This window comes from Corylus avellana, chromosome ca2 (genome assembly GCF_901000735.1).
Source record: "Corylus avellana chromosome ca2, CavTom2PMs-1.0".
Classification (NCBI taxonomy): domain Eukaryota; kingdom Viridiplantae; phylum Streptophyta; class Magnoliopsida; order Fagales; family Betulaceae; genus Corylus; species Corylus avellana.
Genome location: NC_081542.1, coordinates 43,190,334 through 43,214,591, shown reverse-complemented (window position 1 = coordinate 43,214,591; position 24,258 = coordinate 43,190,334). Strand labels below are relative to the sequence as shown.

The 24,258-nt window shown below is 35.3% G+C and overlaps 4 protein-coding genes across 5 annotated transcripts; 2 read left to right on the top strand and 2 right to left on the bottom strand.

Moving 5' to 3' along the window:
• The first annotated feature begins 710 nt into the window (after positions 1 to 710).
• On the top strand, positions 711 to 10,007 carry LOC132169113 (putative nuclear RNA export factor SDE5). Of its 2 annotated transcripts, none has more exons than XM_059580197.1 (12): positions 711 to 780; positions 1,745 to 2,686; positions 2,792 to 2,817; positions 4,499 to 4,576; positions 5,663 to 5,736; positions 6,528 to 6,757; positions 7,691 to 7,773; positions 7,854 to 7,910; positions 8,285 to 8,352; positions 8,502 to 8,608; positions 8,692 to 8,762; positions 9,542 to 10,007. In XM_059580197.1, exons 2-12 carry the CDS (start codon positions 1,756 to 1,758, stop codon positions 9,656 to 9,658), a joined length of 1,842 nt encoding a protein of 613 aa, XP_059436180.1. In that variant the 5' UTR covers positions 711 to 780; positions 1,745 to 1,755; the 3' UTR covers positions 9,659 to 10,007. The 2 variants fall into 2 exon arrangements, with proteins under 2 accessions (XP_059436180.1, XP_059436179.1); XM_059580196.1 differs by lacking the exon at positions 711 to 780 and adding an exon at positions 818 to 943.
• Positions 10,008 to 11,144: 1,137 nt separating this feature from the next.
• Positions 11,145 to 15,204, top strand: LOC132169114 (monothiol glutaredoxin-S17). Its single transcript, XM_059580198.1, has 3 exons — positions 11,145 to 11,473; positions 11,605 to 11,679; positions 13,767 to 15,204. Exons 1-3 carry the CDS (start codon positions 11,303 to 11,305, stop codon positions 14,997 to 14,999), a joined length of 1,479 nt encoding a protein of 492 aa, XP_059436181.1. The 5' UTR covers positions 11,145 to 11,302; the 3' UTR covers positions 15,000 to 15,204.
• Positions 15,205 to 16,087: 883 nt separating this feature from the next.
• Positions 16,088 to 18,483, bottom strand: LOC132171263 (pentatricopeptide repeat-containing protein At4g21705, mitochondrial). The gene is made up of 2 exons (XM_059582538.1): positions 18,140 to 18,483; positions 16,088 to 17,624 (listed from the first exon to the last, which is right to left on the bottom strand). The coding sequence occupies exons 1-2, from the start codon at positions 18,380 to 18,382 to the stop codon at positions 16,386 to 16,388; spliced, it is 1,482 nt and encodes a 493-aa protein (XP_059438521.1). The 5' UTR covers positions 18,383 to 18,483; the 3' UTR covers positions 16,088 to 16,385.
• Positions 18,484 to 21,056: 2,573 nt separating this feature from the next.
• On the bottom strand, positions 21,057 to 23,165 carry LOC132172641 (heat stress transcription factor B-2a-like). The gene is made up of 2 exons (XM_059584175.1): positions 22,836 to 23,165; positions 21,057 to 21,488 (listed from the first exon to the last, which is right to left on the bottom strand). The coding sequence occupies exons 1-2, from the start codon at positions 23,136 to 23,138 to the stop codon at positions 21,120 to 21,122; spliced, it is 672 nt and encodes a 223-aa protein (XP_059440158.1). The 5' UTR covers positions 23,139 to 23,165; the 3' UTR covers positions 21,057 to 21,119.
• Positions 23,166 to 24,258: the final 1,093 nt, after the last annotated feature.

The window sequence follows — 24,258 nt, the reverse complement described above, 5'->3', positions numbered from 1 at the left end:
GTTGGACCACCCCATGGCCCTTGGGGGTGGCCGACCACCCCCAAGAGGCCAAACGATTTTATTTTATTTTTTATTTTATTTATTTATTTGTTTTTAAATATGGCCCTTCGGCCAACCCCAGTCTTAACTGGGGTGGTCTGGCCACCCTCTTAATTTTTTATAATATTTTTAATATATATATATATATATATATATATATATATATATATACTGTGACAGATATCTTATTTATGGTCTCAAATCTCATTAAAGAGATCTTGACCATTAACTGAATATTCTCTAGTCCAAAATGAACTAGAGTAAATCTTGTTCCTCGGCCTTTTCCCTCCCTTCTCAAAATAGGATACTTTTCATTTCATTTAAGCCAAAAAAAAAGAAAAAAAAAATAGTAATATTTAGACAAAATTATTCTTGAGACAATTTTATCGCCAATAATTGAAATTGAGACAATTTTGTCACCAGTCATTGAAATGGAGGGGATAATTCTAACAGCCCACGCAGTGAAGCCTATTACATTGTGAAACAGTGAAACTTATAGAAGAAGTAGTTAGTAGCTTGCGAGACTTATAGAAGAAGTAGCGTGGGAGACAAGAATCACTAAAATCTGATTGCCAACTAGAGGCGCCAAAAGCTTCTCCCTCTAATTTATTGTGTCTATTATTTTACTGTTTCGTTCCAGACAAAACAAAAAAAAAAAAAAAAAAAAAAAAACTCATTTTCCCCCCTTTAAATATCGCAAACTTCATGACCCTCACATTTCTTCCAACGCTCTCGGTTCCAGTAAGTGCCTTCAACTCCCTCTCATTTAGCTGAGCTCTGTTTGTGAGTTTGAGTTCTGATTATATAAGAAACACTTACGGATTTGAGTAGTAAAAGCAAAAAGATTTTTGAAATTCATCGAGGAAACTCCGACTGCAATACATTTTTTGTGCAACCAAACGCGGTAGGTTTATCATTTGGTTCGATTCGATTCCGATAGGAGTGCGATCGATAGGTTGATTGATTAGCTCGTACGCTGATTTCGTTGATGTTTTCGCTGCATTCTAATTTTGATTGTACAGTGGCTATTGGGTGAGAATGATGGTTTGGTTTTGAATCGGTTTGGTTTCTATTTTGTTTGATTCGTTTGGTCAAACTCTGTTATATATGCAGAAATATATTTGATATTCAATTTTTTTTTTTTGTTTAATTGTTTTTCTCTTTTCTCCTCGGTTGTTCTTGCTGAACAATTTGATTATTTGATAGTACGATTCATTTGCTCGATGCTTGATTATTCAAATGAGGCGCGATAAGCAATGATTTGTGATTTTGAAAGCTTTTCTTCTCGGTGTTTTTTATTCTGATTAGTTACATTGTTGTTATGCTTTTGCTGTTTTGCACAATTTTGATGCATTTTGTTCTGCTGATTACCTAGAATTCTTTCTTTCTGATAATATTCCATTATTTGAAAAAAGAAAAAGAAAAAGAAAAGAAGACTTTTTGTGAAAATTTTGGTGTTGAAGATTATATAAAACTTTCTTTAAGGTGCCTCCCATATTATCACCTGTTTATTTCTCACTTATTTAAAAGTGAAAGGTGTATTTGCATACCAAAGTGAGAGGTCAATGTTTTATCTGTATTTTTAGGTAGTTAGCTTTGCGTTAAGTTAATTTTCTAGTAAGATCTACTTCTTCAAACCTCTCAATAATGGTTTGAATTGTATAATGTTGATTAAATTGTTTCTGTGCATCTTTTGTGCTGTAAGGTTTACCTGGAATGGAAGCGTCTGGCTCAAATGTACCAAAGTGTGACGAAGAAGAGAAAGCATTGAAGGGTTTGCTCGATGCATTTAGTACTACATTTTCTCTTGATGAAATAGCTTCTGCTTATTGCAAGGCAGGCCGTAATGCAGATTTGGCTGCTGAGGTTCTGTTTGACATGCAGGGTAGTACCCCTACATCTGCTACTTATGCGTCTAATGGTGAGGCAAAGGGTGAAGAATCTTTGGAATCTTCCTCTGGTAACTTTTCTGAGAAGTTGGGTCAAGCAAGTGGAAACTCTAGAGCTTCAAAGCCAAAGAGCCGATCAGTTTCCGGAGGTACTGTTTCAAGCATTCTTGGGGAAGATTATATCAGGTCCACCCCATCAGCAAATGGGTCTTGTAAGGTGAGCAAACCAATCAGTAAGGTCTGGAGAGTGGCATCGAGGTCTGAGCTTTCGGAAGTTGAAGTTAAGTCAGGTTCTCCAAAGGATGCTCGAATGCACCAGGACATGGAAGATTTGGCTGCTGAGGATCTGTTTGACATGCAGGGTAGTAACTCTACATCTGTTACTTGTGTGTCTAATGGTGAGGCAAAGGGTGAAGAATCTTTGGAATCTTCCTGTGGTAACTTTTCTGAGAAGTTGGGTCAAGCAAGTGGAAATTCTAGAGCTTCAAAGCCAAAAAGTTCAGTTTCCGGAGGTAGTGTTTCAAGCATTCTTGGTAAAGATTATATCAGGTCCATCCCATCAGCAAATGGGCCTTGTAATGTGAGCAAACCAATCAGAAAGGTCTGGAGAGTGGTACAGATGTCTGAGCTTTCGGAAGTTGAAGCTAAGTCAGGTGCTCCGAAGGATGAACCAATGCGCCAGGACATGGCAGATCTTCTTTTCAGAATGCTTGGAGATGGGTTCAAGCTGGATAGGGATTTGATTCTACAAGTTCTTGGTAAACCATTCCTTACATCAAATTATACTGATGTTAATTTGATAGATTGATGTTCATACTGTGTCTTTGTGTGGCCACTAATCAGGCTTCATATTCAATATGCAGATTATTGTGGATATGATATGCAAGAGGTATGCATAATATACTGTTTATACTGTTTTCACTTAAGAAATGTCCTTGTCTTATCAAAAAAATAATTGTATGATGCAAAATCTCAATTGTTATTTATTAGAGTGAACTTTATCCTGCTTCTGGAGGTCTTTATAAAGTTGGTTAACACTAATTTGCTCAGTCCATTTCAATGAAAAATTGAGGGAAAAATGCAAAATTAGTCCATATGGTTTACCTGATTTACAATTAGCTGCCTATTATATCAAAACAACTTCAGAGGTCCCTAAGGTATGCCAAAAAAATAATTTAGCCCATACAGTCAAATTTTGTCCACTAATTTAACAAATTCTATTAGTGTGACATTGACTTAAATAGAACAAGTGTTACAATTTTATTAGCTTTAACGTTTCGTGCTATCATAAACTGTTAAGTCAGTAAACAGAATTTGATTGTAAGGAGTAAATTGTTTTTTTTGGCATACCTCAAGGAATTCTTTTTTTTTTTGAGCCTGCCATTTCGAACAATCGAACATGACCAATAATATTTTTTTTAGATAAAAACTTCTTCTATTCATTCATCAAAAGATAAGACAAACTAGAGCCCTAAAGCTCTAAATTGAAAGAGCACAATGCTCTAGAGTAACAATATCATAAATACAAAGTGGAACTTCTTCCTTCCATATCTGCTCGACATCGTGCTTCCCAGCTTCTTTGGCCAACAAATGTGCCCCCATATTGGCCTCTCGTTTTACATGACCAACAAACCAACTCCTCATATTGTTGAGAACAACTCTTGCATCCCCCACTATGTGACCATAAGAACTCCATTGAATACTAGAATCTTTAATGGCATTTACCACAAGAAGTGAATCGCCTTCAAGCTCAATATCCTGTAAACCCAAATCCCTACAAAATTCTGTTGCCATTAAAGCACCCATAGCTTCTGCCACCACCGGTTCTTGCTGCGACTGTATTTTTCGGCTAAGAGCCGCATAAACTCCACCCAAATGATCCCTCACCAAAACTCCAACACCAATGGTCTTCAATCTGGAATTCTAAGTTCATTTTAATATCAGAAGGAGTTAATTGCAACTCAAGTGAACTACATAAACTAATTTTGCATTTTTCCCAAACATTGAAGTTAAAATATGTCTTGTTTGAATTTTTACTTCTGTTGATACTATTCACAATTTACAGATAGTTGAACTGAACAGACTAGTTAAACCAGATGATCCAAGCTCTATGGTAAACCCATTCAGCCAATGATGCTTATGCCTTTCAATGAGGATTTTTTAATAATATACTTGTAAGCCTTCTATACAGACAGAGACCCAGGCCATAGATGATCTTTATGGATTCTCAGGCATGAATAAACAAGAGAGACTAGTAGTTTAATGAACACGAAAGAGGGAGCTTGTTAAGAATGGCACAAGTATCCCTTGAAGAAGAGCATTACTTGTGACTTAATGTCAAATGAAAAGAGTGCATTAAGAAAAGCTCTCTGCACTAAAAGCGATATGCTATATAACCTTGAAAGACATCTATTTACCTTTTGAAGTGAATATATTTTCAGAGGAAAATAAATATAGTTTCTTTAATGCTGTACATGTCATTTTCTTATCTGCATAGCATTGTTATGGTATTTTTAAGATAAAAAGCATCTCTAAGCTACAATTTTCTTTTTTTCCCTTCAACCATTCAGTGCATGGATAAACTACTTGATTTATCAGGGGTGACTTTAGACAAAAGGAACAATTTTGTTGGTGAATCTACCGAAAAGGTTAGTATGATTACCAATTATTTTAGATCCCAGATGCCATTAAGTGTATATAATCATTCTGAAAGTGTCAGAGTGCTTTAATGATCTAATATAATCTTTTATAAGAAACTGGCAGTTCTGTTTTCTGTTATGCAAATAAGCTTATGAATTCAGAGGCATGAGATATTTATATTGGGTGATCAGGCCTTATATGAAAACGAAAAAGTCTGAAATCAATTTGATTATACACTTTCTATAATTTGCCAGTGGAAACATTATTTTCAGTGTGATTAATATTTAGCATTTTATTTTGATTTATGCATTCACTGTGATTATTTACTCGGCACAGATTGGAAATTCTTCATATTTTCTCATTGTATTGATCCTGTATTGTAAATGCTTCTTTCCTCTCCATATCATCCCGGAACAAGAACGGAAAAGATGATAATTGTTATATTTATATCAGATAAAGGATTTCTGCATGTGAATAGGAAGGAACAATAACTACTTTCCAATATAAATTGGAAGTTTTCTTTAACTGAAATTTGTCTTCTGTAAACCTTTGGTTGGACATCAAGTAACTATAACTCTGGTTGGAATATATAGGTTTATAATTTGGTTAGATGAGATATCATTTGGGTTATGCAGTGGAGGCTATTTATCTCCTTCGTTGTTTGAGGATCAGTGGAAAGAGACATTCAGTCCTTACTTTGGGGAGCATGTGTTCATTTTCTGATATTCTAGGTAATTGTAAAGAGGGCAACTACTACATTCATTGAGCATGAGTTTTTAAGAAAAATGGTGGAGTCATCAACTGCCAGGTTGCTTTTTATTTTTTATTTTTGAATTGTTGGTGTCATTAGGTGAACGTTTTGTCTGCCCTAGTTGTTGCAGGGACTAGTTTTATGATTTATCCTGTAAAAGATGCATTTCCTTCCTTCTTTTTCTTTGTATACAATTAGTCTAGCTTGGGTTTTCCCTCAGCTGGAGTGTGGGTTGATAGGCCTTAAATTCAATGCTTGCCTTCATGTAAAATAATATTCTGCATTTGCTATTTTGTCTTGGCATTTGATATATATCTATATCTTCTTTGAGTTCATCTTACAGTTTACAGATATGGGTTCAAAAGTTGAAGTACTTTCACATGAAAGAAAGCTGCAATACATAAATCATCCTGGAAGGTTTGATTGTTTCCTTTATATCTTTTTTGTTTTTTTTTTGGTAAAGTCCACATACTCCTCTCAAACTACCACCCAATTGACAATGTCTCCCCAAAACTTTTAATTATGACAATGTCCCCTTCAAACTACCAAAACATTGTCAATGTTCCCTCAAGGCTAGCAATAAGACAAAAATGTCTCTATAGATTTCTCAAGAAGACAAAAATATCCCTATAAATTAAATATAAAAAAACAAATTGATTTTAAAAAAAAAACGAAAAATTTTAATTTAAAAATAATATTTATAAAAAAAAAACAATTTTTTTAAACAAAATTTTTTTTTTAAAAAAAAAAAACTATTTTTTTTTATTTAGTTTTAAAAAACAAAAAATTTCATTTTATTAAGCGAAAATTTTATTTTTTTAAACGTAAATTTTTATTTAAATAAAATTATAAAACAAAAATAAAATAAAAAAAACGAAAATTTTCAATTTTTATAAAAATAAAAAAAATCGAAATTTTTAAAAATTATTTCTTATAAAATTGATTTTAAAAAAGAAAAAATTGGCCAAGTTTGGATTTTTTTCTTTTTTTGTTAGTTTTAGTATTTTTGTTTATATTTTACTAAGGGTAATTTCGTCACTGGGGGGAACATTGACAATTTTTGGTAGTTTGGAGGGGACATTGTCAATTGAGTGGTAGTTTGAGGGGGTTACGTAGACCTTTCCCCCTTTTTTTTTTTTTGGGGGGGGGGGGAGGAATTTGCACATTCTCTTCTAGGTCTTTCTTAATCTCTGTTTTCATTCATACAGCAATGGACATGGTGTAGAGCCATTTGTAGAACTCAAAGAGAAAAATGATCTCCAGAAGGAAGTTTTGGTTGCCTTATTTAATGCTCCTGAGAGTCGTAATGAGTTTCCTAGAAGAACAAAGGCGGTGAAGAGACGTGCAGCACTTGAGCAAGTGGTGGATGAAACTTCAATGGACTTTAACATAGATCAAAATGAAACTGTGATGTACTTACAGAAAGATAATGAGGATGGTATGTACTCTGTGTATTCTGGAAACCTGATTTGCCTAGCATTTTTCCCTATAGAGCTTGTAGAAGGTATGGAATGTTTAGAAAAAGATGCATTAGAAACTAAGGGAGCTGATGCTCTACCTGTTTACAGACTTGCATAATCGTTCACTTTGGCCTTTGGTTGGTATGTTCTTGCCTGATATTAATTGCGAGCTTCTTTAATTATTTGATGGCCTGTTACTGTTGATTCAGATTTAGATGTGGAACCGAGTTGTAGTGATTCACCTAGTTGTTGCTTCCTGTAGATTTTTATTTTGCATGAGCTCCGATTAGAAGATCCTTGCGGATTTATAGGATCTCTTGACTAATGCAAAAATAATTGCGGGCTGATCCTTCTATGTTAACGGAGGTGTCACTGACTATTAAAAAAGAAAAAGAAAAAAGAAAAAATGAAGGGTACACTAGGGTGTCATAATTGGGGTTGCACAGCTTTTCCATGGCCTAGAATCATTACCTTGCAGATGAGGGGATTAATAAACTGACCTCCTCTGTGGCCTTAGAAATTTAGTTTTTATATTTTTATTTTTTTTAGGCTTTGTTGCTATAGTTAGATCATATATCATATATACATTTGGTAAAGCTAGGTGATCTTGTGCTGAATCATTTGTCATGTCTCTTTAAGAATAAAGGTCTAATCACTAGTTTATATGTTTTTACTTGGGGAAAGTGGTGGCATCAGTTTGTTTGGAGAAGTGATGTATTGCTCTCAAGGTTTTGTTTAGTGGCCATAAAAACAGGTCTATTCCTGTCATATGGGCAGATAATTAATTTTGAGTAAATCTATATGTGGATAACTGTTATTATTTGTTTAGATGTTCCATGGTGTAGTTGGTCCTCCAATTTATGTTTACTTTGTCTTCTCCAAGTTCAATTTTCAATTGTTTCTTATTGCAGATGAGGATGAAGGGGATGGTTATCAGGTTCTTCGTAGAGCTTGGAAGGAGTATCGGGGCACCATGAAAGAATATATTCAAGCTGTAGGTCATCCTTATATTTTCCTCTTTTAGTGCTGTCAATCTATTTTTAGACACTATGAAGGATATTATTTCCTTGCCAGGCTGTTGATGCAATTTCTAAGAGGGATCACGTACGAGCAGAAAAACTTCTACAACAGGTATGGTTCCCATCTTATTAACTATAGAGTATTAGTGGTTGGATGAGACTTGAAGCACTAGTGTTTGATTTGGGTATTGTTCCCATCTTAACCATAGAGTATTGGTGGTTGGATGAGACTTGAAGCACTAGTGTTTGATTTGTCTTGGTTCATCCAGTCTGTTTTGGCTTAAACACAGTTGCAAATTGATCTAATTGTACACTGCTCTTCGTTGTGGCTCATATTTAACCATTCTGTTACATGAAGATGTGTTTAGATTTCTGTCTTGTATCTGCACTCAAAAATAAGAGTTCTAAATAGGTTCTCATGTGGTATAATGCCCTTATTAGAACAATTTTAATGAATTTTTATTGTGAATGCTATGCGAATGACAGGCATATTTTTTTGGCAAAAAGGCTCGTGAAGCAGATGAAGAATCCAATAGAATAAATTTAGAATCTAGGTGATTTCCTTTCCTTTTCCTTTTTCATCTTATATATATATATATATATATATATATATATATATATATATATATATATATTTTGTTTGGATGGAGGTTGCATAAAGGATTCATAGGTTTGTGATTTTGTTTTGTTTGTTCATTTTCAGAAATGTGGAGGCAGAAGATGAAATGCTGCTCGACTTGCATGACCTTGGTGCCAAGGAGGCGGTGCGTCTTCTGAAATGTCATCTTTCTTCACTCTGGGGAATCCCGTGTAAGTCGCCGTTCTTGCATTCATAATTTGCTATTCAATTGTTATACAGTAAGTGAAATAATTTGCATAATCTTTCCCTTCAGCACTCAAGCACCTTAAGGTCATCATTGAGACAAATGATGAAGATATTACCAAAGGATCTCGTAGAAAACTGGTAAGATTGGTCGATTGTTTTAATCTTAGTTGATCTTTTGTGAGATAGTGCTTCTCCAGTTAATAACTTTAGGAGGCTAATCGAATGATGTGAAAAGCAAGTTTTTATATCTGAGAAATTCAAGTAGCTGTTCAGAAATTATATTTGAATGGTTTTTTATAGAATGGAATATAATTCACATTTGAGAATGATGATTGATTTGTCTAGGCTAGAGTTTTCCTATGCAATACCTAGAAAAAGCGTTAGCCACATCTACGCTATAACTCCAAAAAGACTAATCAATTTGGAGCTTCTGTAGAATCACTTATGAAGTCCAATTTCATCTAGCAAGAAACTATTATGGGACTTCACACCAGTTAGTGCCTTTATAATCTATTTAATGTGGGACTGTGTTGTTACAATCTCTTATTTTTAAATCTCCAACGTCCTGGTTAGGGTCACGTCATACAGTGCTTCAGTTCGACACAACGTTATTCGGTTGTTATTATACCATTTATAACAACTCAAGAAAAGCGATAGCACAAATAACTAAGCTAATTTGGAATTTTCTTAGAATCACTTATAAAGCTCAGTCTCACCTAGTTAGGAACCAATGTGGGACTTAGTATCTATGATTTGTCTTGCATTTTTTTTCTTTCAAAATAGTCATCCAAATTTGAGAAGCATTTTGATTTTCCTTTTAGAAGAACTGTTGTTTATTGTTTGTTTATTTTATTTTTCTTATTCATGGCCTTCGTTCTTTCATTGTAAGATTTGCTGACTACATTCGGTTTGGCTAGGTTGTTAAGCTATTGGAGAAGGAATCCATTAAATGGACTGAAGAAGGAAATGCTGGAACAATACTAATCCGCATGGACAATATCAACAAAAAACGTTTGAGTTTTGTCAAAAAATAATGCGGATCATAGAGGTAAAATTATCAATTATTGAACCACTATAAGTAATATAAAGGTCATTACAAAAAATTTAAATTTGGTACAGTTTGAAGGCTTTAAGAGTTTTTTTGGTGATTAGGTCATAATTTGTATCAAAACTTAGCATATTTTTGGCTTCCTATTGTATTTAAACTAAATGAGTTGAATTTGAAGAAGCGAAGGAATTGAATAACCGAGTGCATACATTCTTTAGAAAACTTATGAAGGGTGAAGCGTGAAAGTGGAAGGGGCAATAAACAATGAGGAGCAGAAATTTTGAGATGTAATGACCTTGTTTCAATGTAATATGTAGCGTGTTTTTCTTTGGGTTTTTAGTATATCATTTCGTTTTCCTGTTTTTTCTCTGTATTCTTAGATTTATAATTTATAATTATCATATTCTAAATTAAGAGAATAGAAAATTTGCAAATGTTAATGTTTTATGTCTTCACACACTTTAGCAGTTGAATTTGTTTGAATGAGGAATCTTAATGCTCGGAGAATGCAATAGATAGCGTTGTGATATGTGGCACAACCATACAACATGATCTCTAGTTGATCGGAGAAAATTATTTTAACTCAGTCTATTAAACTGACATGTATCTATAACAATTAAAAATACATGTGAGAAATACATGCAGGTCGAAGGAATTTCTTCCGGTTGTTCAATTTGAATGAAAACTGTATTCTTAATAATTTCTTGTCGAAATGAGCAATGAATAAAGATGAGAAGAATCATGATGACCATTTGACATGTAAATATGTCATTGGTTAAATTTGCCCTCCTGCTCTTTCTTCTTATATTCCTAATAATTTCTTATCGAAATGAGCAATGAATAAGGATGAGAAGAATCACGATGACCATTTGGCGTGTAAATTTGTCGCTAGTTAAATTTGCACTCTTCTTTCTTGTTCATGAATAACCTTCAATTTTTTAAAGTCCTTCCAAGTTACAGCTATTATTGAATGAGTTTTCACTTTTCACCTTTTGGATTAAGGAGTCCTTTAACGTTCAACATGAACTCTCTATGAGGCAGGCAGCAAAACAAACTCTTCACCATGGACGAATGACGATGCAATTCGCATGAAACAGAGACATATATGTAGGCCACGTGAAGAATCCAGGTTTCTTGTTTGACATCGTATGGATATGATTTGCTACCAAAGAGTAGTAAAAAGCTATGAATAAATCCAACGGTAGCAACTGGCAAGGGCAATCAAGCCGCCGGTTTTCCAGCCATGATGTGGAAACGTCGTTTAGGCCCGTTTTATGGCAAACGTTTCTGACCCGAAAATACACATTGTATATAACAAATTCTAAATCATTTAAATAAAATAAAATAAAAACCCTTAAAAGATATGCATAACCAGCACGTGTGAGATGTTAAACACGTTTATGCGGGACCCACAAGAAGAGTCATGGATGCTAACCGATGCTTATAATTAGTGTCACATGGCCTCCACAATTTCTGAGATAAAAAGTGGAACATACGCTCGCGCTGTATCTACTATCTTCTAGGGTTTTGGGACACCAAAGTCTCTCCTCCAGCATCAAAGGCTCTCTCTCTCTCTCTCTCTTTCTCTCTCTCTCTCTCTCTGTGCTTAACTTCGGAATATTTGGGACGAATGGGTGGGTCAGTGAAGGATGTGCAATCAAAGGCGGAGCTGGATAGCTTGCTGGGGAGTGGCGCACCGGTGATCCTACACTTTTGGGCCTCGTGGTGCGAGGCTTCCAAGCACATGGACCAGGTCTTCTCCCACCTCTCCACCGATTTCCCGCACGCCCACTTCCTCCGGGTCCGTTTCTTTCTTTCACTTGGCTTTCAATATGTTTCTCTGTGATATTTCTAGTCGTTCATTCGTTTCCTATTGTTCTCCTTTTTTTTTTTTTTTTTTTTAGTCTGAGTTTTTGGGCTAAAATTTTATAGGTTGAAGCTGAAGAGCAACCAGAGATATCCGAGGCTTATTCGATATCTGCGGTGCCTTACTTCGTTCTCTTCAAGGTTTGTTTAATGGGCACTTCCTTTTTTGTTTTTTGTGTTTTTTTTTGGGTTTATATTGGTATTGGGTATGCTTTGTGGTTATCTCTATAAGATCACACTAATAATTGGTAAAACAGCCCCAATAAAATCATTGGGGTGTGGCTTTCATTTATAGACAATTATCGCGTAACAGTATATCTAAACTTTACATTTGAATTTGAAAGTAAAAACAGAAATTCGAATTACAGCAGAAGACTAACAACGTGAATACTTGTTCAACATGGTTATGTGTTATCCTTTGAATTTGTTTTATCCATAACTGCAGCATCTTTTGATTTGATTTTATCTTTATCTTGATTTGCCACAATAATCTCCACCTGAATCTTTGCAACTACTGTATGTGAGAGTTCTTTTTTCTGTGTGGATGGTTTGGTACTACTCTATTGGTGTATATTCATTAGTAGGTGGGCATTTGTCAATATATAGGGTTCGTTTGATAAAACTTTAGAGTGTTTTGAGTCTTTTTGTGTGTTTATTTGTTTGTTATTGCTCTTGTTCTTTTGCTAAAAATTAAAAAGCTGTCCTAAATGCATTGCCAAACATGCCCTATAGTGTTTGTATTCCAATAGCAGGAACAAATTTTTAAATTTAATAGATCATACTAGCAGTTTATAGGTTTTAGATGGGTTGAAATTAGATAATTTCCGAATGTGAAATTGGATAGTTGAAGTTTTATGTCACCTCACAGTTAGTTTGAGTGAATACCCACAACAGCATCATCTGAGGAAGAGGAAATGTAGAGTTATGACATGATCTTGGTGGTAATATTTGATATTATAGAAGCTTAATGTCATTATAGAGTCAAAGTTTTATGTTACCTCATTGTTAATTTGAGTGAATACCGACAAGACAAGATGTCATCATCTGAGGAAGAGGGAATTTTGGTTTATGACATGAACTTGGCATTAATATTAGATGGGGTTAATAACTTTTTTGGTACCTGAGCTTGCACTTTTTTTTTTTTTTCTCCCTTAAGTTTTAAAACCGTACAAATCTAGTACCCAACCTATGAGAAAAGACAGAATTAGACCTCTGTCAGTTCAGTCAACAAAATTAGCACGTGTCACTCCCATAATACACCATGTGGCGTACAAAATAAAATAATAAAATAATAATTAAAAATAATAAAATTACTTATAAAAAAATAATAAAAAATAAAATAAAATTTGGGGGTGGCTCCCTTGGCCATTCGAGCCACCCCCTTGGAGCCAAGGCCACCCCCATCTGGCCGGAATTTTATTATATATTTTTTTTAACTATTATTTTTAATTGTTTATGCCATGTGGCGTATTATGGGAGTGACACGTGCTAATTTCGTTGATTGAACTGACAGAGGTATTGATTCTGTCTTTTCTCATAGGTTGGGTACTAGATTTGTAGGGTTTTAAAACTCAGGGAGGAAAAGATAAAAAAATGCAAATTCAGGTACCAAAAAAGTTATTAACCCTATTAGATATTATAGAAGTTTCATGCCATTCCTTTTGTAGAGTGACTACCTGTTACAAATTGAGTTTTATGAGATTGGGGAGGAGATTTTAGAAAGTGAGATGTTGTGATACAATGCAGAACTGATGTTCTAATGGAGATTTATGAGGGGTTTAGATACTACTAAGTTGATTTGCAATTCTCAGGGAATGCTTGAACTGACCATGAAAACTAAATGTTTCTGCTGTGTGGCATGTTATTGTAAAATATCATAACTATTTATCCATGACTATTAACGGTCAGATTTTTATAGCACGTCCAAACATGCTGTCCCCCTCTTTGATTTGTATTGAACTGTTTCATGTTCCCTTTCCTGTTTAGTTTTTTTTTTTTCTATTGTTTCTTGTTCTTTTCGTTTTTTGGAAAGGGGGTGTTATGTGAAGGATTATATCTTAAGGTTTGATATTCTACTGTTTGTAACAACCCCATGTATTTATTTATTTATCTTTAAGTATTATAAGAAACCACTGCATCTTTATACTTGGCCAATCTTTCCCCCTCCGTCAAATACTATTCCTTGTGGTTAATCTTTGTTAGTTATTGAAAATCACTTTCTTTCTCAGGATGGTAAGGCTGTTGATACATTGGAGGGTGCAGATCCATCTAGTTTGGCCAATAAGGTTGCTAAAGTTGCTGGTTCAGTTAACCCTGGGGAACCTGCTGCTCCTGCCAGCCTTGGGATGGCTGCAGGACCTACCATTCTTGAAACAGTCCAAGAGTTCGCTAAAGAAAATGGCTCTTCCAAAGTGGAAAACCAAGTGAAACCTGGCCTTGGTGATGCACTGAAAAAGCGTCTGCAGCAGCTCATTGACTCTCACCCAATTATGCTATTCATGAAAGGAAACCCTGGAGAGCCAAAGTGTGGGTTTAGCCAAAAAGTTGTTGAAATTTTGAACAAGGAAAAAGTTAAATTTGGAAGCTTTGATATCCTAGCTGACAGTGAGGTTCGTGAAGGGTTGAAAAAGTTTTCTAACTGGCCAACCTATCCACAGATCTATTGCAAAGGAGATCTTCTTGGTGGGTGCGATATAGTTATTGCAATGCACGAGAGTGGTGAATTACAAGAAATTTTCAGGGATCATGGGATTGACACAAATGCTTCTAATGAGATAAAAGTGAGTGAACCTGGAACTGGAAAGGGTGGCATCTCTGAATCTTCTGGTCTAAGTTCTACCTTGACCTCTCGAATTGAAAGCCTGATCAATTCAAGCCCAGTTGTGCTGTTTATGAAGGGAAAACCAGATGAACCTAAGTGTGGTTTCAGCCGTAAGGTAGTTGAAATCCTTGGACAAGAAAAGGTGGTTTTTGAGAGTTTTGATATCCTTTCTGATGAAGATGTCCGTCAAGGGCTCAAAGTTTATTCGAACTGGTCTAGTTACCCCCAACTATATATTAAGGGTGAACTTGTTGGCGGATCAGACATTGTATTGGAAATGCAGAAAAGTGGGGAACTGAAGAAGATGTTAGCTGAGAAAGGTGTTGTTCAGGAGGAGACTCTTGAAGATCGATTGCAGAAGTTGATCAGTTCTTCAGCAGTGATGGTCTTCATAAAGGGTACCCCAGATGCTCCCAGATGTGGTTTCAGTTCCAAAGTTGTAAATGCCCTACGCGAGGAGGGTGTAAATTTTGGGTCCTTTGATATATTAGGTGATGAGGAAGTGAGGCAGGGGCTAAAGACCTTCTCAAACTGGCCTACTTTTCCTCAGCTTTACTACAAAGGTGAGCTAGTAGGAGGCTGTGACATAGTACTGGAGCTGCGAAGCAATGGAGAGCTGAAATCTACTCTATCTGAGTAGGATTTGGTGTGATTTTGTAAAATAATGCGGGAGCGTCAGAAGCGTCTGTTGACATCATACTTGTATTGAAAGTTTGCTTTTATATGCGTTATGATTTATGTTCTGATACTCGTGAAATGGGTTTTGGGTTTGATACTTCTCTCGTCTGCAAAACTCTCCATTATTTGTGACAGATCTAAGCTATATATTGTGAAGATTTAGAGTTGTCTGCAGAAATCTTTTTTCTTTTTTCAAATATGAATATCGAAATCCTAACTTAAGAGGGGAACCATTACATTAGCATACTATATAATTTACTTGTGTGATTAATTTACAATGGAGGATTGAATGCTTAAATTGCATGGTCAGTAAGGTATTAAAAGAGAGAATTCTTGGATTAGAAATTCTCTTTTTCGCTTTTCCCGCTCGTTCAGATTCCAAAGTCTAGATGGGCCTGTTTGTGAGCCTTGTGAGTAAACAAACAGAGCAGGCCTTTTACTGCCTGTAACGTGTCAATGTCATTGTACATAGCAAATTCGCTCTCTCTGGTGTGATGATTCAGCACATTCAGTCCCCTCTATTATGAGGAGAGGTCACCCCTTAGAGGGCCGTCTCTTTTTTTTTTTTCTTTTTTTTATTTTTATTTTTTTATTTGCGAGTAAAGTTGTAGTTTTACAGTAGGCTAAGCCATCATCTATACCACGTGTTAATTGACAATTGGTTATGATGTAGATTAAAACTCAAACAAAAACAAAGGATCTGCGGACAACCCCTAAAAACAACAAAAAGGCCTAACAACTAGATGATTATAAAAAAAAAAAAAAACTAGAGAGGAAAGCCAACACAAACAAAGGCCTACAAAAAGGCAAAAGAATGAGCTCCACTAAAAATTACATTAGAAAAGCCCCAAGATCCAGCCAAACTCTATTAGTAATTTAGTATGAAAATCAAGAACACCTTGCAAAGTGTTGACTTTCTCCTCTGAAACAACCTAACAATTCTCTCACACCATATAGTATACGCAGTAGATCCCAATATATATATATATATATATATATATATATATATATATATATAGTATACGCAGTTGCAACTAGCATAAACTTGACCACAAGGGATAGTAAAAACTTTCCTCTAAAATCAGAAAAGTTGAAATCAAAACAGGACTCAACTTAATTTACATACTGCAGGGTTGAACTTGAATATGATACTTTCTACAGAGCAGAAAATCATGCGCATAAAAATCTTAATAACTTAAAAGATTTTCTGTTTCAGATTCCTTCAATTTGCAGCAATGCAGTTTACAATTTGATACTTAAACTTTTCGAAGATTCTGACCTCAGTTGAGCAATAAACCGCCTTGCAAAAGCAAAATTAGGCGTTATGTTCCACCAGAAGTAAAAAAATTCAGGTCTGCTTCATGCCAAGAATTTTCTCTGTCTCAATGTCTTCATCTATGTCATCAATTTTCATGCGATGCAAAAGTTCATGCACTTCCTTTCCACCTCTTATATGTGCCTTGATCAAAGCATGATACATCTGCCTATTCAATGGGATGACAGTCCTCAGCGTGCTCACAAAAGCTTCTGCATCTCCAACATTGCCTTTATCACCAAGCCAAGACAGTATGCGTTTAATCACCTTAGGGTTGGGCTTCCATCCTTTATCCTCAACATGTAGAGAGAAGGCTACTTTCAAACATTCCAGAGCTTTCTCCATCTCACCCTTATGCAGGTATCCAGCTGCCACTATGCTCCAACTGTTAGGAGTGGTAGCCTTTCCTTTCTCCATCAAGTCTCCAAGCATTGCTTCTGCTTTCTCATGTAAACCCTTTTCAGAATACCCAACAATGACAGTATTTGGGACTCGAAAATCATAACAGTTCCCAGATGATTCCCACTCCTTCATTACTTTCTCAGCTTCTTCAAGCTCACCAAGCCTCACCAGAGACTCCAGCATTCCGATAAAATCCCTGTTTATGCATCTGTTACAAGCACTCTTCTCCAGACCCCATAATCTCAAGACCTCGTCCTTCTTCCCTAGCTTTGCATAAAGTGAAATGAGATGGTTGTAGGCAAGTCCATCTTTCTCATCTAGCTTCTCTTCCAATTTCTTCAGAGCGTCAATCGCCTTATGGGGTAGGCCAGCTTTTATGTAGAAATTGGCGACAACTGAATATGTGTTCCAATCCATGACAATATGAGGTTGGCACTCCATCTCTTTTAAAATTCTTTCCATTCCCTTAAGATCAGATCTCACACCATATGAATTGATACATATTCTGTAGCTGAAGTTGTCAGGGGAAACATTATTCTCCTTCATCTCAGTTAGTACATCAGGAACCTTCTCATGCTGGCCAACATTTGTGTATAGACACATCATGTCATTGTAATTGAGAGCTGATGAAGCAAAACCCATCTCCTTCATTTTCTGCATATGTGAGAGGGACTTCTCAGTTTGGCACTGTCGAACATAGCAATTCAGGAGAGCACCATACGTCTTCTCAGTCTTATCTTGGTCCTTCAAGTTATTGAAATAACTCTCTGCAGAAAGAAATCCTTGAACCCTGCCAATGAGATCCAACTGCACCGCATGTTCAATAGGTGAAAATATACATATACCCTTTTTATTCATCCACTCAGAAACCTGCACCACAAAGTAGGCGAAGATTACAGACAAATTCGTTAATGACCAAATTTTTTTCTTGATTAATACTACAAGCATATAAAGGGAAAGAACCCTAGCAAAATCATTGAGCATACACAAAGTCCTTCGGACCTTCACGATCTTCCTCTGCTTTGATGTTAAACAAAAATCACTAAACACAATCAATTAATCACTTTACACAAACAAATAGATAAACACCTTTAAACTTGAAATCTATATCTCATAGTAAATTATTAATTCCTTGGTCCCCTATACACGCTTACCCTCCATTTGTTTAGGGGAAAAAAGGAAATTTAATTCTTACTTCCATTTGTCATATACACTTGCATCAGCCTCAGAGGGGTAAAGGGTTTAATTTTCTCGACCATTAACTAAACTTTCTAACACCAAAAAATTCACTTCATTTCCCCACATTTTCTGAGTAACCAAACAGAGACAAAACCAGAACCACTCACCCAATTAAATATATTAAAAAAGAAGAAGCAATTGCAAACCTCTAGGGCCTGAGTGAACCTCTTGCGCTTGCGAAGATCTTTAACAATGCGACGAAGCTCGGCGACACCGACCTTATTTCCATTCTGGAGCCAATCATCGAGCTCCGGTACCACGCTTGTGCCGGGGTCGCCCAACGGACTGATTCGCGAGTACAGGCTCGGCCTTTTGGTCCTACTCGTGTAGTACAATCTACTAGCAATCGCATTACGGATTATGGTTTTCGTGAAGAGCTTTCGATCCATTTGCTTTAAGGTTTTTAGACACGCACAGAGGAGAGTGGATCTGGGAGTGTTTTGGGTTTAGGGTTTAAGGTTTTGAATATATGGCGTGGCAGGTTGTGCTAGTTGACTACTGTTACAAATATCATCGTAAATTACGATGAGCATCACTATTAATCTCTTTAAATTTGACTTTTCTTTAACAAGCTTTCTATTTTATTTAAAATTTAACTTTGATCAATAAGGCTCTTTAAATACTAAGTGATAGTTGTTCCTAAGAGGTAGTTCAACCGACTTGGACCACGCTTATTGAAGCGGAGGTCACTAGTTCGAATCTCCCTCCCCCTCTTGTGCGGACATGTCAAAAAAATAAAAAATAAAAAAATACTAAGTGCCAGTTTCTAATGGGTAGCTCAATCGATAGTAAACTACGCCTTATAAAGCGGAGTTCATTAGTTTGAATCATCTCTCCTCTTCCCTTGTGTCGACATGTCAAAAACAAAAAAAATACCAAGTGCCAAGAGTGAAAGGTATTTGGCTTTTTAATCTTATATATTCACTTTCCTTCTCTCTCTCTCATCTACCAAGAAATAAAATAAATAATAATATTTAACTAAAGTAGAGAAATATGTAGAGAGTTTGATATTTAGTTCATTTTAAAAGTGACGGTTCAAATTTTAAAAAAAAGTAAGTTTTTATCTTCAAATTTAACTTTTATTTGAAGAGCTCAATACGAATGCTCTTACAGTCTATATAAGCTATTTTCAAAACTAACTTCCACGTTGAATATAAAATTGAATAGATTGCAATTTTTTGGTCGAGTCAATGACTAAAAGATTTATGAGTTTGATTAGAATATTTTAGTAAGCTAAATGTTAAGTGTTTTTTTTTTATATTGTCACTTTCTATTTTACTTTTTAAGAAAATAATATTCACCTAAGATTAGGAAAACACTATAAAGCACTTAGCATTTCTCTTTTGTTAATATTTATAGATATAGTATTAAGTCATTGGATAATGGTAAATGAATATAAGTCACCTAAAGAAAAAGAGTTACAATCGGAAGCATGTGATATATTACGATCTTAAATGTCCCACATAACCTTTTTCTTTTTTTCTTTTTTTCTTTTTTTGACATATCCACACAAGGAATGGGAAAGGAGGGAGGAAGATTCAAATTAATAATCTCTGTTTCATAAGGCATAATCCCCACCCAATTGAAATATCCCTTAGAACAATATCTCACATAACTTATGTACAATGTTAATAGTAGGTATTCAAGCTCTTAAATATATGATGAACCATACATGAAGTTTGTACCATTGAGTCCAAACTAGAATTTGGGCTTTTTGAGGTTTGGGCTCAAAGATGAGCTTGTGTCGACCATGTTGTATGATGGTACTCATACCCTCTAAATGTAAGTCCATGTCGATTTGTTTAATCGATTCAATTATTTTGGTTTCCTCACATCCAAATCCTTAATATTTTTTTATTTTTTTTATTTTTCTAATTAATGAGGAAGAGGGGGAATTAAATCCTTAATATTTTTCTATTTTTTTTTTAATTTTCTTAAAGTATTAATTAAATAAAATTTTAATTTTTTGAAACAAGTGATCTAAAATTATGAATTTGAATTTTTTTATATATATTTTAATTAAATATTTCTTGTATTTAATCTCATTTATTAATAAACACGTGAAAAAAAAATTAAAGTATTAATTAAATTCATAACTTTCTATTAGCTTAATTTCTCTCCTTCAAATTGAAACAAGATTTCTTCCTAAAATGAAGAAAATAAAATCGTGAACTCCTTGTCTATATCAAGTAGAATTTCATGTGTTTTTATGAACACTGAACAACTTATAGTATGGTAAGAAATTATATATATCCACGTGATTTGCTTGACTACATCCATCAAGATAAATATATGATTTGTAGCACTATAGAAGTATATACTTTTTGCTGGATGTGACAGGGCCGGTTTGGAATTGTGTTTAAAAAACAAAGCTTTTAAGTCAAAAAGAACTTTTGGCAAAAGTCAAAAATGTATTTTAGCTATTTTTAAACTTTTTGGACTCTTAAAAGCGCTTTTAATTTTTTTATCAAACGAATACTTTTTTCTTCAAATGAACTTTTTAAATGTTAAAAGCATTTTTAAGCTCCTTAAACGCAATCTCAAACAGGCTTTAGTACTACAAGTAATTAAAAAAAAAAAAACAAAAACAAAACAAAACGTTCCAAAAGAGCAGCTGAAATAGGTTTTTCAAAGTCATGGTCTACTAAATAAAATAACCGTTATAAGGTTATTAGTTAATTAATACTTTTTTTTATTAAAATAGTCTGTTTTATAGAATTTGAAGGTTCAAGTTCTTGCTGAGCAAATACAATATGCTGGATGCACAAAGGACTTTTTCTCAGTACAGACTTATTCTAAAGACTATCTAAGAGCTAGTTTCACTAACAATGAGCTGCTTCATTCGCCTCCGCCCATACGTGACCAATAACTCAACTCTGTAAGTTGTTGAGATTATATATATTTGATTTTTTTTTTTTTTTTTTTTCTTGTTTTGACATGTCCGCACAAAAAAGGAAGGGAGATTCGAACAAGTAACCTTTGATTCATTAGGCGTGATCCTAACTGATTAAACTACCTTTTGGGGCAATTTTCACTTTCTAACATATAAGAAACTAAAAAAAAAAAAAAAAAAAAAAAATTCACGACCAAGGCTCCAATAAATAGAAAATAATTATAATTGATTTTTCAGGAAAGTCTTCTAACTTTGCTGCGGTCGTGTTCGTCTCCCATGTAGTGAGCAAGGCAATCTAACAACTTCATTTCAAGTGCCTTGTACTGCGCTATTTGCATCTGCAATTCCGCCTTCTCTTTCCTTAGATTCTTGTTCTCCTTTAGGAGAAGCACACGATTACTGTCCTCCTCCATCCCACCACTCATCACCATCATCGTGCTCTGATCTGATGATCTCTGATCTTGATCAGACGCCTTCAGGTACGCCGGAAACACACTCGGCTCGCACTTCTTCCTGCTTATCTCCACCAGCATATTCCTGTACCCCTTCTTGAACTTCTCGTGCTTGAATTCCCATATTTTTGATGATGTTTTCTTGAATCCCTGCAGGTTTGAACAAGAAACGTGATTTTAGTTATAACTTCTTTTTTTCTTTGACCTTTAGAGAAGAACAGAGTTTTCTCACGAATTGGGTCGGAGGAATTTTCTTTAATCTAGTCTATAAAAATATGTTTTCTTTGAACATGTGACAAACACATATTTTTTTAATAACAAAAATAAATTTTATTAAAAACTCACGTGCACATCACATATTATTAAAAAAATAAATATATATTAATTTTATAGACTAAATTAAAAAAAATTCTAACAACGAAACTATATCCTTAAAAGAATATCTGGGTTGACTTTAGTGCAAGCTTTCCCTTTCTTATCTTTACCAGGCCAGCTGCCAGCAGGATGGTTTTGACTGGTTCTCTGGAAAAACTAGCATTATTTTGACTCCAATATTATTTGTTTTCCCTACTTCATTAATTATGACCAACTTGGTTGAATATGTTGATTCCCGACATCATCGACTTGAATCCAAGATATCTTTGAAAAATGGGGCTTTGAACAGCTGAAAAATGCATGCATATCACATCTTTTTTTCTTTATCTTTCTTAATCCTGGCCATATACTTTAATTGATTCTCATTCAAATACTACGAATTAATGTACGTACTACGACCATTCAACTTTCATATTGATTAACTACAAAAAAGAAAAGTAAAAGAAAATGATATTAATTGCAAGATATTCTCCTATATCTAACCTAGAGGAATATACTTATATACGGATTCGAAACTCCTGAAATTCTCTAAAATTGAAAGATCTTAGCCGTCCAATATTATTTAAGAGTCTACAATAAGCCACATGCAAAACAAAATAATAATAAAATATGCGGTGGCCGGCCACTTCCATGACCCTTGGAGTGGCCAGCCACCCCATGCTCAACTGAGGTTGCCGGCCACCCCATTTATTTTATTATTAGTAGAACACAAGGCTTGTTGTAAACTCTTGAATAACATTGGACGACCAAAATCTTCCAATTTCAGAAACCAAAATTTCAGGGATCCGGATCCCATATATACCTTTTCTAAAGAAAGCAAATTAACCTATTAAAAGCATATGTAGATACCATTACACTAAACGATCGATGGCTGATTTACTTTGATATCCAAGAGGATTTGGATTATTGTTCTTAAATTTGAACCCCAATTGGTTGTATTGAGCGGTAAGTCACTTGGAGCTAAGATTCGACCTCCGAAAGCTTGAATTTTACTCGACCCGTGTGAAGAGGGCGTATGTGGAGAAGTCCCGGATACCCGGTTATCAAAAAAAAAAAAAAAATTGACATGCATTCTTAATCTGGTGTGGGAGAGAGAGAGAGAGAGAGAGAGAGAATGCTCACATAAGTATTAAGCTGGCGAATGAAGCTGGAGAAGTTGTTGTGCTTGAAATATTTAGGCAACAAGAGCTCGGAGAACTCGGCAGGAGACCATACAACAAACCCAGTTCCCTCTCCATTCCATGACACAATTCTCTTGCCATCTCCATCTCTATCATCCGCTGCAGCTCCTTCTTCCAACAAATCATAAGTCTTCGATAAAAATGGAGCCGGGCAGCGCGCCCTCGGAGACTGGCTCGAACTCTTGCTTGTGTTGGTGCTGCCGCCCTGCAGCTGGTTGATCAGCTCCAACCCATTTCTAGCCATGCTTGAGTTTTATTAATGGTGCCCAAAACATTTCTTGGTTCCGCACCCTCTTGCTTATTATACTGCGCGCTCTCTTGGAAAGTAGTAGGCGCCGTGTGGAAGGTTGACCGATTGTTTCTTCTTCTTTTGTCTTACCCATTCTTTTTTTTTTTTTCTTTCTTTCTTTCGTGCGCATGCAACTTTTCTTTTTCCATGGAGAAGGGCAAATTTTTAGAGCAATTTCGGCGACATTTTTTATATTTGAAATCTTAGCAAAAAGATTGACATGTGATGTGACAGGTGTTTCTTGCCCAAAGCCAAGGACTGGAACTACGGAAGTTTCGTGATATTAGCGTCAGGAAGTGACAAGTGGAACTTTAGCACTTAATTAAAAGAAGGATTGTAGAAATTTCTTTCCACTTGGCCTATAATATTGTTACGACCCTCTTTTTTTTTTTTTTTTTTTTTTTTAAACAGTTAAATCTCATTTATTGATAAGCGAGCATTATAAAGTTTAAATAATATAGAACAAAGTTTTGAAATAACTATTGCCAAAACTACAAGGTTACAAGCGTCAAAGATGACGTATTACATTCTAAACTCAAACAAAAGCCGCTAATCTATTTCAAATTAAACAGTGAATCTGCGTCAAACAGACTCAAATCAATGCATAGGTAACTCTTATTTCTTGGCTCTTATTCCTCGGCATTGAGGGCAAAGAACCCCAGGCCAAAACTCATCATCTTCAACACAAAAGTCAGGATAACGTTCACATCCACAATCTAAAGGTCATGATCAAATTATCAACTACTCCAAAGGGCATCAGGTGGGCAGATCGAGAGAGAGGACCAAGCATTATTACAAGCAAAAACAAAACCGATACAAGGAAACAAAACAAGACAAAAAGAACAAAAAAAGGAAAGCCAATCGCGCGCTCGCCGGAAACCGACAATGAAAGGGAGCATTGGAAGCTCATTGCGGTGGGGGGTGCAAGAAAAAAGGCCGACCAGAGGACGGTGGGCGGCGGAGCAGGCGTAGAGGAGATCGGCGGAATACTCAAACGGAGGGGGAAGTTTGAGTGAAACCTCATGAGCATCACTTACAAAAAATACCTAATTAAACAACAAAAGCAAAAGCAAAA

Bases quoted from the DNA above. Each gene is read 5' to 3' on its own strand.
- LOC132169113 (XM_059580197.1), top strand. From the start codon at position 1,756: ATGGAAGCGTCTGGCTCAAATGTACCAAAGTGTGACGAAGAAGAGAAA. The intron at 5,737-6,527 runs GTTTGATTGTTT...TCATTCATACAG, and splicing joins TACATAAATCATCCTGGAAG to CAATGGACATGGTGTAGAGC. The intron at 6,758-7,690 runs GTATGTACTCTG...TTCTTATTGCAG, and splicing joins ACAGAAAGATAATGAGGATG to ATGAGGATGAAGGGGATGGT.
- LOC132169114 (XM_059580198.1), top strand. From the start codon at position 11,303: ATGGGTGGGTCAGTGAAGGATGTGCAATCAAAGGCGGAGCTGGATAGC. The intron at 11,474-11,604 runs GTCCGTTTCTTT...AAAATTTTATAG, and splicing joins CGCACGCCCACTTCCTCCGG to GTTGAAGCTGAAGAGCAACC. The intron at 11,680-13,766 runs GTTTGTTTAATG...TTTCTTTCTCAG, and splicing joins CTTACTTCGTTCTCTTCAAG to GATGGTAAGGCTGTTGATAC.
- LOC132171263 (XM_059582538.1), bottom strand. From the start codon at position 18,382: ATGGATCGAAAGCTCTTCACGAAAACCATAATCCGTAATGCGATTGCT. The intron at 17,625-18,139 runs GTTTGCAATTGC...TTTGTGGTGCAG, and splicing joins GGTTCACTCAGGCCCTAGAG to GTTTCTGAGTGGATGAATAA.
- LOC132172641 (XM_059584175.1), bottom strand. From the start codon at position 23,138: ATGGCTAGAAATGGGTTGGAGCTGATCAACCAGCTGCAGGGCGGCAGC. The intron at 21,489-22,835 runs GTGAGCATTCTC...TCAAACCTGCAG, and splicing joins TTCGCCAGCTTAATACTTAT to GGATTCAAGAAAACATCATC.